General features: G+C 46.9%; 2 protein-coding genes and 1 long non-coding RNA gene across 4 annotated transcripts; 1 reads left to right on the forward strand and 2 right to left on the reverse strand.

The window, feature by feature from the left end:
* Positions 1-1851: 1851 nt before the first annotated feature.
* CHCHD1 (coiled-coil-helix-coiled-coil-helix domain containing 1) lies at positions 1852-3258 on the reverse strand. The gene is made up of 3 exons (NM_001258084.1): positions 3119-3258; positions 2877-2995; positions 1852-2245 (listed from the first exon to the last, which is right to left on the reverse strand). Exons 1-3 carry the CDS (start codon positions 3240-3242, stop codon positions 2144-2146), a joined length of 345 nt encoding a protein of 114 aa, NP_001245013.1. The 5' UTR covers positions 3243-3258; the 3' UTR covers positions 1852-2143.
* Positions 3259-3307: 49 nt separating this feature from the next.
* LOC107000155 (uncharacterized) lies at positions 3308-4568 on the forward strand. Its single transcript, XR_001447140.3, has 2 exons — positions 3308-3541; positions 3713-4568. It is a non-coding gene; the product is annotated as an uncharacterized LOC107000155 (long non-coding RNA).
* Positions 4569-5373: 805 nt separating this feature from the next.
* FUT11 (fucosyltransferase 11) lies at positions 5374-13580 on the reverse strand. 2 transcript variants are annotated; one of them, XM_015147295.3, is made up of 3 exons: positions 12864-13580; positions 12119-12744; positions 5374-6788 (listed from the first exon to the last, which is right to left on the reverse strand). In XM_015147295.3, the coding sequence occupies exons 1-3, from the start codon at positions 13569-13571 to the stop codon at positions 6749-6751; spliced, it is 1374 nt and encodes a 457-aa protein (XP_015002781.1). In that variant the 5' UTR covers positions 13572-13580; the 3' UTR covers positions 5374-6748. The 2 variants fall into 2 exon arrangements, with proteins under 2 accessions (XP_015002781.1, XP_001100876.1); XM_001100876.4 differs by lacking the exon at positions 5374-6788 and adding an exon at positions 9817-10426.
* Between the last annotated feature and the right edge of the window lie 138 nt (positions 13581-13718).

A 13718-nucleotide genomic window follows, 5' to 3' on the forward strand; every position in this document is an offset into this window, starting at 1 on the left:
CAGGTTTCTGGACCCGCTTCTCAGATTGTTTACAAATGCACGAAACACCAAGAATTACAAAGGAAACCAGTTGTTTAAATACAATTATTAAACTATTAATAGAACAAATCTGTAACGTAATAATGCTCCTTTATTTACACATTAAATGACAAGATCTAGGAGGCAGTGTAGTAACTATCATAATTTTGAAGCTGGTCATCAGTATAAATGCTTTTTGAGATATTTATAACCAACTGTAACATGATATGAAAATACCGTGATTTCATATAGGTTTTGATAATGTTACTGTGGTTTGTTTTCCATAGCCCTGACTGAAATGCTAAATTTCAGTTGTAGTTAAAAATACAAATTTTCCCCCAAGTTCACAGACGTCTTAAGTGGAGTCTATTGACCTAGGTTAAGAACTCCTAAGGCTGGGCGCGGTGGCTCACGCCTGTAATCCCAGCACTTTGGGAGGCTGAGGTCGGCGGATCACGAGGTCAGGAGATTGAGACCATCCTGGCTAACACGGTGAAACCCCGTCTCTATAAAACTACAAAGAATTAGCCGGGCATGGTGGTGGGCGCCTGTAGTCCCAGCTACTCGGGAGGCTGAAGCAGGAAAATGGTGTGAACCCTGGAGGCGGAGCTTGCAGTGATGCGAGATCCCACCACTGCATTCCAGCCTGGGCGACAGAGCGACACTCCGTCTCAAAAAAACAAAAACAAAAACAAACTCCTAAGCCTAGTCCAAAGTGCATAGGCACTGAGCTTCTTCCTATAGCTAAAAGGCTCATCCTGTAGAATTGGGCACTTGCCCAGGGCTCTACGCAGGGGATATGAAGAATGTGGGAAGAGACAACTGTCAGTGGATCAGGGAGGCAAGACCCCTTCTTACCTTAATAATTATCCCATTGCTGCATTAAAAGCACCACTGATGTTTGTCCCACATTTAATGCTGTAAAGTACATTAAAAAGCTAACTCAATTATGCCTGAAAGGGCAGAGTACACATAAAATGCTATGTAGTTTTTCCTAATATCAGGGGAATCACAACAGTGAATGCCTTCAGCAACTAGGCAGATAACTTGAGAGAAGTAAACAGGTAATAAAGTAGACAATTTTTAATTCTGTTTCACCATTTTGTAGAGTCCAGTAGTGAGGTCACTGGAGAATGCAGACAAATGATAATCAGCTCTACCTAATTATTGCCAGGTGGAAATAAGAAAATAGGGCTGCCAGAGCTTTTAATTTTTTTTTATTAAAAAAATAAGTGGCCGGGCACGATGACTCACGCCTGTAATCCCAGCACTTTGGGAGGCCAAGACGGGTGGTTCACTTGAGGTCAGGAGTTCAAGACCAGCCTGGCCAACATGGTGAAACTCTGTCTCTACTGAAAATACAAAAATTAGCCCGTCATGATGGCTGGTGCCTGTAATCCTAGCTACTCAGAGAGCTGAGGCAGGAGAATCACTTGAACCTGGGAGGCGGAGGTTGCGGTGAGCTGAGATAGCACCACTGCACTTCAGCTTGGGCAACAGAGCAAGACTCCGTCTTAAATAAACAAACAAATAAATAAAGCTAAAATGTGAAACTTTAATGACTTTTTTTCCTATTTTTGAACACGACCAGCTAATTTTAAAACTTTTTTTTTAACTGCATGGGTCACATAAAACACATCTGTAGAACCTCTAGGTCACCAGTTTGTTAACTTGATTATTTAGAGAGCACCTTGCAGGGACTATGCACAAAATAGGCAATCACTAAGTATTTACAGACGATAGCAAACTTCAACTTCCTTATTGCATCCAAAGGCAAGGGCACTAAATGGTGTAAAAGACTTCAAATGCAGGGAAAGACAAGACAACGGGATTTGTCCTGCTCCTAGGGCAAATCAGGAAGGAAATAATTTCCAGGGTCTAGGGGAGGAAACAGGGTTCAAGAATGAAGAGAGTACCTAATTCACAACAAAAGGCCAAGTTCTCTTCAGAGGATTTTATTTCAAGATATATCATAACTTCTACCCATACTATGATTTCAAAGGGTGAAAAAAGTGTTTTGTCTCTTCTACCCTCCAAAGAGGGCATGGCAATGCCAATGTCTCTAAAATGCCTCCGCATAGTTGTCAGAAGCTATATTTCAGTCATTGAAAATACTTGTCCATTTTCAGCTGAGGTGAGGTTTGTTAGGAAACCTCTGTAACAATTTATTCAATTTATTTGGAGGTAAACTCCCAGACTCTCGTATTGATCTCATCTTTCGGGCTTCCTGAAAACACAGAACAAATACAAGAATGACAGCTCTACAGTGTGTCTAGTGCAGACTTTTAAGATCTGACCCAAAAAATCAATCAATAAATCAAGTTTGTCCTGATCTAGGCCCATAGTTCTCACAATGCCCTAAAGCACATGAAGATGTTAACCAGCCTGGAGAGATCTATGTCAGCCGCTCTTCAACAAAAGGGCGTTGGGACCTACAAATGAGACTCTGCTCAGAAGCTACTATCTCTGCTAGCAATTAAGCCTAGGCTGGAAACCAAACAATTATCATTATTTAGTTTTAGTCTCTTTAGTTCTATTTCAGACAATAATGTCTACTTGAGCAGCGCTATACATTTTTCAAAATGGTTTTCCCATTCATTACTTCATCTGACAGTCACAACATTCTTCAAAGTGGTATTAGCCTCATTTTACGTATAGTAATGGTAAAGTTCAGAACAATGAATAAATCCGTCAAGATCACACAGCCTTCAAAACTGTAACCTTTCCCACTTTGGCGTGAATAATATACCTCCCAAATGAATGAAAGGGCCTTTCCTAGCAAAAGGCAGGGAGAATCATTACTTGTATCTCCCCCATTCTTTTCCTGAGAAAGCACCCCAGGAGCCATCATCGGTCACCTGAGCCTTCGCGGCACAATCGAGGAAGCCCTGGATCTCTTTTCTGCACACATCGTCGCGGAATTCATTCTGCTTCCAGCAAGCCATCATCACCGCCATCTCCGTGATGCAAGTCGCCTCTGGAGGGGCAGATCCGGGGGACCTTCAGTCACAAGAAGACCCACCTTCCTGCCCTCCTACCCACCCGCCTCTGCTCATGCTCCGGCTTCCGCTCCGGGGCCCTCCTGACACCGACTGCTCACCGCCCTTCTCCCGGCTACGCTCCGCGACGCGGTTAGCTAGAATGAGAGGTTTATTGGGCTTCAGCACAGGCTTCCGAGGGTTCCCAAACCGCGCCAGGCGACCCCGCAGGCTGGGTGTCGCCATCGCACACCCAGCTCCCGGCAGGCTTTGCGGTTCCGTGCGTGACCTCGCGAGATCCCTACGGGCTTGACGAATCACTGCGGAGCTCTGGGAAGGCTCAATGGCTTGCTGGCGGCCACCTCTGTCTTTTATTTGTCCGGGGCTGCGGCGATGCTGGGTTCGAACAGCGGCGGGTTCGTACTCATCAGCAGATTAGGAGGAGACTCTGGGTTCGTACGCCGACTGAGGCTTCTCCTTGATGGGCTCCGGGCCCCGAAGTCTGGGGGCAGTACGAGGCCGGGGACATGCAGGAAAGGGCCCTGGTAAGTGGACACTCTTCTGGTGGTAACCGGCTTGGTCTAGGGGCTATTGGCATAGGGCGGGGTGGGGGGGGGAGCGAATCAAAATTTGAGACTTTAAGATGTTGGGTTGGGAAAGATTATTGTTTTACTTTAATAAACCTTGCAAGAACTGTTGTTTTTCACTACCTATAGGACCACTACAAAGCCGCAAAGAAAAATTAGACGTTTCATTTTATAACAACTGCTGCTGCTACTACTAGATACCATTTGCTCATTTATAACAATCTCAGTTGATAGGATGAAGCTTAAACACTTGGCATTCATCGTCTTTTTTAATCCTTTCGCCAGTCTTACAGACTTGGACCTTCAGTTGTGATGCTTCATCAGACTTTTTTATGAGACAGGGCCTCTCTTGGTTGCCCAGACTGGAGTTCTAGTGGCACATTCGTAGCTCACTGCAGCTTCAAACTTCTGAACTCAAACGATCCTCCCGCCTCTGCCTCCTGGGTAGCTGAAACCACAGGTGCAAGACACCACGCCCAGCTAATTATTTTTTGTAGTGACGGGGTTCTGTCATATTGCCTGGACTGGTCTCCAACTCCTGGGCTCAAGCGATCCTCCTGCCTCGCCCTCCCAAAGTGCTTTACATGACTGAGCCTCTGCGCCCAGCCAGACTTGGTTCTCAAGTTACTTCTGGCTGTTTACAAAAACTCATTCCAAAGATGTGCAGCGTATTCTCATAGCATTTCCAAATAAGCTCCAAGAAATGTTTTTGGTAATGGAAGCAGAAACAAGCCTGTAGCTCATGACTGCTTTGGAGGAGCAACATTTATTTGGATTTGTAAATGTAGTGTGTTAAAAATGACTTATCACAGATATTTGGAATCTTCCCACTGATTTCTGCATGGCTGGTTGTTTTTCTTCCCTTAAGTCTCAGTTAATGTCAGAGGGCTTCTCTGACCTCTCCCACCCCACCACCATCAACCTGTTTTCTTCATAGCACCTATCACCGTCTGAAGTGTCTTATTATGGCCTGACCTATCCCTAACACCCATTTAAAAATGTAAGCATGGGCCGGGCGCGGTGGCTCAAGCCTGTAATCCCAGCACTTTGGGAGGCCGAGACGGGCGGATCACAAGGTCAGGAGATCGAGACCATCCTGGCTAACATGGTGAAACCCCGTCTCTACTAAAAATACAAAAAACTAGCCGGGCGAGGTGGCGGGCGCCTGTAGTCCCAGCTACTCGGGAGGCTGAGGCAGGAGAATGGCGTAAACCCGGGAAGCGGAGCTTGCAGTGAGCTGAGATCAGGCCACTGCACTCCAGCCTGGGCGACAGAGCGAGACTCCGTCTCAAAAAAAAAAAAAAAAAAAAAAAAAAAAAAAAATGTAAGCATGAAAGAAGGAACGTTGTCTATCTTGTTCATTGCTGAATCCCCAGTGCCTAGAATAGTACCAATAAATACTTGTTAAATGAACAAACGTTTTATTTATTTATTTTTGGATTTGGGGTCTTGTTCTGTCACCCAGGTTGGAGTGCAGTGGAATGATTAGCTTACTGCAGCCTTGGCCTCACTCCAGTGATCCTCCTGCTTCAGCTGCTGGAGTAGCTGCAACCACAGGCTCACACCACCAAACCCGGCTGGCTAGGTTTTTTTTTATTTTTTGTAGAGATGGGGTCTCAGTATGTTGCCCAGACTACTCTTGAACTCCTGGGCTCAAGTGCGCTTCCTGCCTTGGCCTCCCAAAGTGCTGGGATTACAGGCATGAGCCACCACACCCAACCTGAACCTTTTTTACAAATCTCCAACTTTATTACACCCACCCCCAAAAAATAATGAAGCAGAAGACATTATTTAACAAGAAGCAGTTTATTATACAAAACGAAACCTGAGGTAATAGAAAATAACACTTGCAGTAATAAAGGAAGCAGCCTTGCACTCCACCTCCACACTCCAGAGTATAATTAAAAGACTCCTAGCAGACATTTCTGTCACTAATAATGCCAACCTGCAGTGAGTGAGTCTGCTGCTGTATACAGAGCAGGCTGGGCCCCAAATCAGAAAATTCATATTGCTTGCTTTCTCTATAGGGAAAGTGAAGCTTTCAGTAAGTATCATGTGGCTATTCTTGATTCTACTTTCCCTTGTGGAAATGTAACACCTGGTTTACACTGCTCTTTTCTGAGTACTTATATGGTGATAGGAATAAAGGAGAAAGTCTGGAAAGCACCGAGCACAAAGCAGGCCTGAGGCTCCAGCAACAATCATTCAGAAACAACTGCCCACTTTATACGTCAAAGTACCAAAGGAATGCCAATGTGAGCTCGTGTCATTAGAAGGAGAGGTAAGGATAATTCTACACCTTGCTTAACTATCATTTAACCTTTTTATTGCACATAATGAAATTTAAGTCCTGACCTAGGTCTGTACTTATGTAATATGTATTATGCACTCTAAATTAGCATCTGCATTTAGATAGATTGCAAGCTTAGAAATCAGTCCTGCATTTGACCTCTTTTGTCAGTGCCTACTATATCAAATTTTAACAGAATTTTTTTTTTTTTGAGATAGAGTTTTACTCTTGTTGCCCAGGCTAGAGTGCAATGGCGTGATGTCGGTTCACCACTACCTCTGCCTCCTGGGTTCCAGCGATTCTTCTGCCTCAGCCTCCTGAGTAGCTGTGATTACAGTCATGTGCCAGCCACCACGCCCAGCTAATTTTATATTTTTACTAGAGATGAGGTTTCTCCATGTTGGTCAGGCTGGTCTTGAACTCCTGACCTCAGGTGATCTGCCCGCCTTGGCCTCCCAGAGTGCTGGAATTACAGGCGTGAGCCACCGCACCCAGCCCAACAGATTTTTTTTTTTTTTTTTTTAAAGACGGGTCTAGGTTGCCCAGTTGGTACTCATAGGTGCACTCACAGCATACTATAGCCTCAAACTCTTGGGCTCAAGCGATCTTCCTGAAGTTTTTTTTTGTTTTTTTTTTTTCAGTTTGTTTTTGAGACAGGGTGTCACTCTGTCACCCAGGCTGGAATGCAGTGGCGATCCTCCCACTTCAGCCTCCCAAGTAGCTGAATCTACAGGCACACACACCATGCCCAGCTAATTTTTTCTATTTTTTGTAGAGATGGGGTTTTGCCATGTTACCCAAGCTGGTCTTGAATCCCTAGGCTCAAGCGATCCTTCCACCTCGGCCTCCCAAAGTGCTGGGATCACAGGTATGAGTCACTGCACCCAGCCTGGAGGTCTTCCCTCTTGTTCTTTTCTGCAAAAGGTCAAACAGGGTAAGCAAACTTTCTGTAATTTATGAAGATCATCTTTTATCAAAGGATTAAATGAAAAAAGAACAACTTTGGCAATGAAATTCAGCCTAATTACAGCTTTTCTTGGCCACATCCTTAGATTTCAGTATATTAAGTGTAGACCCTAGTTGTTGAAGCATCTAACATATATCTATCTATATAGATATGTAGATAGAGGTATAGATAATATACTGATAAACTGTGGAACTTCTCTAGTGATAACTCATTAATACATTACAACTAGAGTAGCTCTAAGGTCCAAGGTATTCTTTCCTGTTCCACTGCCTCAGAAAGAGCTAATGGTTTCCCTGCTCATTAGACTGTATGTTCAAACCACAGCAATAGAAGGGTTTGGCTGCATCCCCAAATCTGACTAAGCATTTTTTTTTTTTTTTTTTTGAGACAGACTCTCGCTCTGTTGCCCAGGCTGGAGTGCAGTGGTGTGATCTCGGCTCACTGCAACCTCCGCCTCCCAGGTTCAAGCAATTCTCCTGCCTCAGCCTCCCAAGTAGCTGGGATTACAGGTGTGAGCCACCTGTTGGTACTGGGTGCGCCCAGCTCTAAGCTTTTATTTAGCCAGCCACTTGTGGCTTAAATATCTTGCCTTGCCTCCTCATCCCTTTGAGTGGGCTCCATCAAAAAATAGTCTCAGGCTGGGCACGGTGGCTCACTCCTATAATCCCAGCACTTTGGGAGGCCAAGACAAGTGGATCATTTGAGGTCAGGAGTCTGAGACCAGCCTGGCCAACATGGCGAAACCCCATTTCTACTAAAATACAAAAAAGTTAGCCAGGCATGGTGTTGCGCGCCTGTGATCCCACCACTCTGGAGGCTGAAGCATGAGAATTGCTTGAACATGGGAGGCAGAGGCTGCAGTGAGCCAAAATTGTGCCACTGCACTCTAGCCTTGGTGATGCAGTGAGACTCTACCTCAAAAAAAAAAAAAAGGCGGGGGGCCTGGGCACGGTGGCTCACGCCTGTAATCCCAGCACTTTGGGAGGCCAAGCCAAGTGAATCATCTGAGCTCAGGAGTTCGAGACCAGACTGGCTAACATGGTGAAACCCCATCTCTACTAAAAATACAAAAATTAGCTAGACATGGTGGCAGGCACCTGTAATCGCCACTACTCAGGAGGCTGAGGCAGAAGAATCACTTGAACTGGGGAGGCGGAGATTCTAGTGAGCTGAGATCGCACCATTGCACTCCAGCCTGGGCGACAAGGGCGAAACTCCATCTCAAAAAAAAAAAAAAGGTCATATGGAAGCCTATCCGTAATACAGTGAATGAAGCTGGACTATTCATTGCACTTAAAAGTGAAAAGTGCTACAGATTATAAAATAATTACTAAAACATACTGCTACACTGTTTCCATTACTGCAGAAGATGGGACTTTGTAGCATATAAAAACAATAAAATAGAGGGAACAGTTCATTAGGCAAACAAAAGAATTAGGAACTATAAAAATTTGCACTTTTTTCCCTGGGCTTCCTTTTCTTTTTTTTTTTTTTTGGTCAACATACCGAAAAATTTGCACTTTGACTCATATTGGCCTATTTTAACATTTCAAAATCATTTAAAGAAAAATATGACTTTTTCTGTCATAATTCCCAGTCTTAGTCTCCATCTTTGATCAAAAAGAGGACAGGGCAATACATTAAATTGACAAGGCATATAACAGCCACTGAATCTTTCTGTTCATGAGAAGGAATCCCAGATATACCATAAATAAGATGCAAACCAGCAGTAAGAATGATGGCAAGGTTTCTGTATTTCCATCAGAAATTGTGGGAAAGGGCCTAAAACCAGGAAAGACAAGGCCATTAAAAATATGTATTTGGGCCAGGCACGGTGGCTCAAGCCTGTAATCCCAGCACTTTGGGAGGCCGAGACGGGCGGATCACGAGGTCAGGAGATCGAGACCATCCTGGCTAACACAGTGAAACCCCGTCTCTACTAAAAAATACAAAAAACTAGCCGGGCGAGGTGGCGGGCACCTGTAGTCCCAGCTACTCGGGAGGCTGAGGCAGGAGAATGGCGTAGACCCGGGAGGCGGAGCTTGCAGTGAGCTGAGATCCGGCCACTGCACTCCAGCCTGGGCGACAGAGCGAGACTCCGTCTCCAAAAAAAAAAAAATGTATTTGAGGCCGGGTGTAGTGGCTCACGCCTGTAATCCCAGCACTTTGGGAGGCCAAGGCAGGCGGATCACGAGGTCAAAAGATCAAGACTATCCTTGCCAACATGGCGAAACCCCTTCTCTACTAAAAATACAAAAAATTAGCTGGGCGTGGTGGTGCATGCCTGTAGTCCCAGCTACTCAGGAAGCTGAGGCAGGAGAATCGCTTGAAACAGGGAGGTGGAGGTTGCAGTGAGCCGAGAACATGCCATTGCACTCCAGCCTGGTGACAGAGCGAGACTCTGTCTTAAAAAAAAAATATATATATATATATATAATTTCAGACGGTGTCTCGCTCTGTCACCCAGGCTGGAGTGCAGTGATCATGATCATAGCTCACTGCAGCCTTAAATTCCTGGACTCAAGTGATCCTCCTGCCTCAACCTCCCAAGTATCTAGGGCTACAGGTGTGCACCACCATGCCCTGCTAATTCTTTTATATTTTTTAGAAACAGGGTCTTGCTAGGATGGTCTTAAACTCCTGGCTTCAAGCAGTCGCCCCTCCTCAGCTTCCCAAAGTGTTGGGATTACAGGCATAAGCCACTACACCTGGACAGAAAAAGGCAAAAAAAAAAAAAAAAAAAAAAAAAAAAACCCTAGGGCTGGGTAAGGTGGCTGATGCCTGTAAACCCAGCACTCTGGGAGGCCAAGGCGGATGGATTGCTTGATCCAGGAGTTGGAGACCAACCTGGGCAACATGGCAAAACTTCATCTCTACAAAAAAATACAAAAAAAAAAAAGGAAAATAGAAGTTTGACATGAAAGCAAAGTACATAATATAAAAAATGCAAAAAAACAGAATACAACTCACCAGAAGTTTTGCTTCTCCACCAACATAACAATTTATAAAGCAAGAGATGAGAAGAAGAGATTATTGGGAAACGTACTGAATAATGAGGAGTTTGGGGAATAGAACAAAAGTTGTAAGTTGTAACCTGACCCATCTTACTTCATTGGTAGTCAAGTACAGCTCAAAGGATGAAACAGAGAATTGAGTAATTTAAAAACTCTTCAACCAGCACCTTGAATCAAATGGATGTTTTAGGGTTCTGTTTCTCACTGAACCAAGAATTGTATGCCTCCATCTCTCCTTGAGGAGAGGCCCTATGTTAGACCTTGGCTACTCATCATTAATATAAAATCTTAATAGATAAAACTGGAATGCCTTGAATCCATGAAAAGACAGTGTTCAGTAAGGGTTTGTGCAATGGATGCTCCTTATGTCCCATGGTAGAATAAAATCTCCTTAGCTCCGCCAAGTTAAAGGTTCTTGCAAGGGCACTTAGAGATGTTGCCTTTTCATGAAGATTTCATGTAGGTAATCCCAAAATTTCCTCTGCTCTGTTTCATTGTTGTGGATCATGGCAGTGAGAGCTTCCCCCTGGTCCAGACCTTGCCAATAATCTTGCAGCCACATCTCTTTCCAACTGAAATACCAAAATGGGGGTTGGATTATGGAACTGCAGCATAGTTATGAGTCCTGCCTTTTTCTGAGTGGGGCCAAAGAAATCTTAAGCAGATACAGTGGTCTCTAACTTGGACAAGACTGCTGCGATGGGAAGACAACATGAAGTAAATCCAATATTAGCCCAAGTGACAGGCTAAAAGCCACAAATACAAAGCCTACCCAATTGATTACAATTCCTGACTTGCCTGCTTCTGGCTCCCAAATGTGGAGGGGGTTCAGAGGCAGGCAAAGCAGAGGTCAGACTGGAAGTGGTAGTCTCCATAAGGAAAGCAAGGGGGCAGGGGTCTTTAGATGATTATCTTTTAAGTTTCACCTTTCTCCCAATAATCAAAATGAAGGTGCATCAAAATGAAGTAGCATCCAGCATCTAGAAAAGACATAACCTGAATATTTATTTTCTTAATGTTTCACATTTTTTTTGTACTTTTCCTCTAGTAAATCATATTATGTTCAGATACAAACAATTTGTAATTAGATACAAATTACTTGGTGAAGCATTCCAACCATCGGGACAAAACTGCCAGCAGCATCTATTAATAAATGGCCTTCTGCTGCCATTCACTGTCCAAGTCGGTCTCTGTAGGCCATTCTAGCAGTCTTACTTAAGCTTAATAATCTTATCACCTCTCCCCCAACAGGTGTGGCTTGCTACAAGTGCTTTCAACATTTCCCCCCCACACACCTCATGCTGGCCTTGTTTCCCAATACCACCACCTTTTGCCACCTACTGCAGTAGCCTATTCGCTTCCCTTCTGATGCACATTGCGCATTGTTGTGTGTGTGTGTGTGTGTGTGAGACACAGTCTTACTCCAACCCAGGCTGGAATGCAGTGGCACGATCCTAGCTCACTACAGCATTGAACTCCTGGGTTCAAGCAATCCACCTGCCACAGCCTCCCAAGTAGCCAGGACTACAGGTATGCATCACCACCCCAGGCTTTTAGCTTTTAAATTGTACAGAGAGGGTTTTGTTACATTGTCCAGGCTAGTCTGGAACCCCTGGCCTCAAGTGTTCCTCCCACCTTGGCCTCCCAAAGTGCTGGGATTACAGGCGTGAGCCACCATGCCCGGCCATGCCTAGTTTTTCTAGTTACACAGGCAGTGTGTCCCCACATGCACCAAGTACATGGGGCTCATCCTCAGCACAGCTGCTTAAAAAAAATTATGGCTGGTTAACAGGTGGAAGCCCTGACTACTGCAGAAAAGCCTCCCTCAAAATGCTCTCCTCTACTCCCCACCCCCATGTCCACTCTATAAAAGGTGCTCAAATAGTTGAGTTTTTAGTGCAGTCCAAACTCCTGAGCCTGGTATTAATGATATTTACAGCCTTGCCCCTATTTATTTGCCCCATTTTCTCTCTCCCCTGTCTGCACAGGCCCTGGGTTCTGGTTCAATCTTTTTGAACCACTACTGGAAACATTGTCCACATAAGCTGATTTTCATTTGTTGCCTTGAATTATATTTTACATCTATTCAGCTTTTTCAGCTTGTCTTATCCTAACCCCAATTAGACTGCTGACACCTTAAAGACAGAGTGAGCACATATCATAATTTCCTCCTGCACCTGCTCAGCACCTAGTGCTACTTAATTGTCCACAGTAAGCAAGTAAGTAAATGATTTGATGGCTGCAGGGGACCCCAGCATTCTTACCTGTCATTCTCAGGAATCTCTTCCACATTGCCAAAGCCAGGTGTGGGCATTGGGCAGTCCATGTGTGAGGGCTGGGCAATGTGGGGCTCAAGGACGGGGCTGTCCCCGGGAGAGGCCGCGTGGGCTTTCTCGACATCCAGCCGAGCCAGTTCGTGGTCACAGACGAAACACTCGAAGCCGTTGAGGTAGTTAGGCAGCAAAGGATCATTCACTCCCCACTCCCGATGCTTCAGACTATCCAGAAGGAATTGGTTGGTGATGCCCCCAGGTTGCTTGTATGCCAGGTATTTCATATATTCCTCATCATTCTTGTCCAGAAAGTCAATAAACTCTGCCAGCTTCTGAGGAGACTCAAAATCATCAATCAGGATGACGGAGTGATTGTTCGGCATCCAGTCCCTCACAGAGGGAGAGCCGCGGTACACGGGCACAGCGCCCAGATGCATGGGACGCCACAGTTTTTCTGTCATGTAGTCGTTACAGATGGCATTTTCCAGGGCCAAGTGGAACTTATAGCGGGACAAGAAAGCCAAGAGCTCTGGATCCTCGGTGGTGGCCGTGGCTGTGTCCTGTAGCCGCGCAGTGGGCAGCTCCCGATTCTGCAGGCATTTCCCGTAGGAGTCTACCTAGACCGGGTAGAAAAGGGACGTCATGAGGGTGCGGCCCGGAGGCCTGGACACCCAGAGTCCTGGCCTCAGCCCGCCCCCTCTTTTCCCTCCCCTCCCGCCCGCCCTCACTCACTCACCGGGATGTGGCGCATGAGCTCGCGCACGTAGCGGTCCCGGTCCGCAGGCACGTCGCAGTGGGACTGGAGATAGAGCAGCGGGGCGTAGCCGCGGCGGCGCCACTCTGCGCGTTCCCGGAGCGGAGGCACTGGGCGGCGCAGATAGGCGGTCCCGGGCAGCCACTGCAGCGACAGCGGGTAATCCGAGTGGCGACTGAATGTGGAGGTAAGATTGAAGAGGCGGATGCCCGGGCCGTGGCTCAGCAAGAAGTTGTTGAGGGGCGACTCCTCGTGGAGGAGCGCCCAGCTCTGGTGCGCCAGGCGCGGCAGCGGCGCGGCCGAAGCGCGGAAGTCGGTGCCGTAGAAGAGCAGCGCGCGCGTCCGCGAGTCCCTCAGCGCTCCGCGGTTCCGGGACGCCACGCACGCGCCGCGCGCACACTCGATGCGCTCCGAGTCTCCCGGGAAGTGGGGGAATAGCCCTGGGCTCCACCACAGCAGCACCGGCAAATCTCCGGCCTCCTCCCTCCCTGGTCTCGGCGTTCCGGAGCTGCGCGTCACCCCCACTGCGCCCAGCGCCGAGGGCGGCCGGAAAACCGCGCCATCCCACGGTTCCGCCCACTCCGCCTCACCGCCGGCCTCCCTCTCCGCCACGGACCCATAGGCGCTGGCTGCACAGACACTGAGCACCCCCAGGAGGGCCAGCACCGCCCCAGTGGGGCCGGCCGCCATGTCCACTCTGGCAGCCGGCGCCCTCGGCCGGCACGCACCCCGCCCAGTGGCTAGTTGTGACTGGACGAGGCTCTATGCCACGGGAGCACGCGGCGCATGCGCAGCTCCGCTCAGCCGACGGCCAGGGCTAAAAGCAAAGTGAGCTTT

This window comes from Macaca mulatta, chromosome 9 (genome assembly GCF_049350105.2).
Source record: "Macaca mulatta isolate MMU2019108-1 chromosome 9, T2T-MMU8v2.0, whole genome shotgun sequence".
NCBI lineage: Eukaryota > Metazoa > Chordata > Mammalia > Primates > Cercopithecidae > Macaca > Macaca mulatta.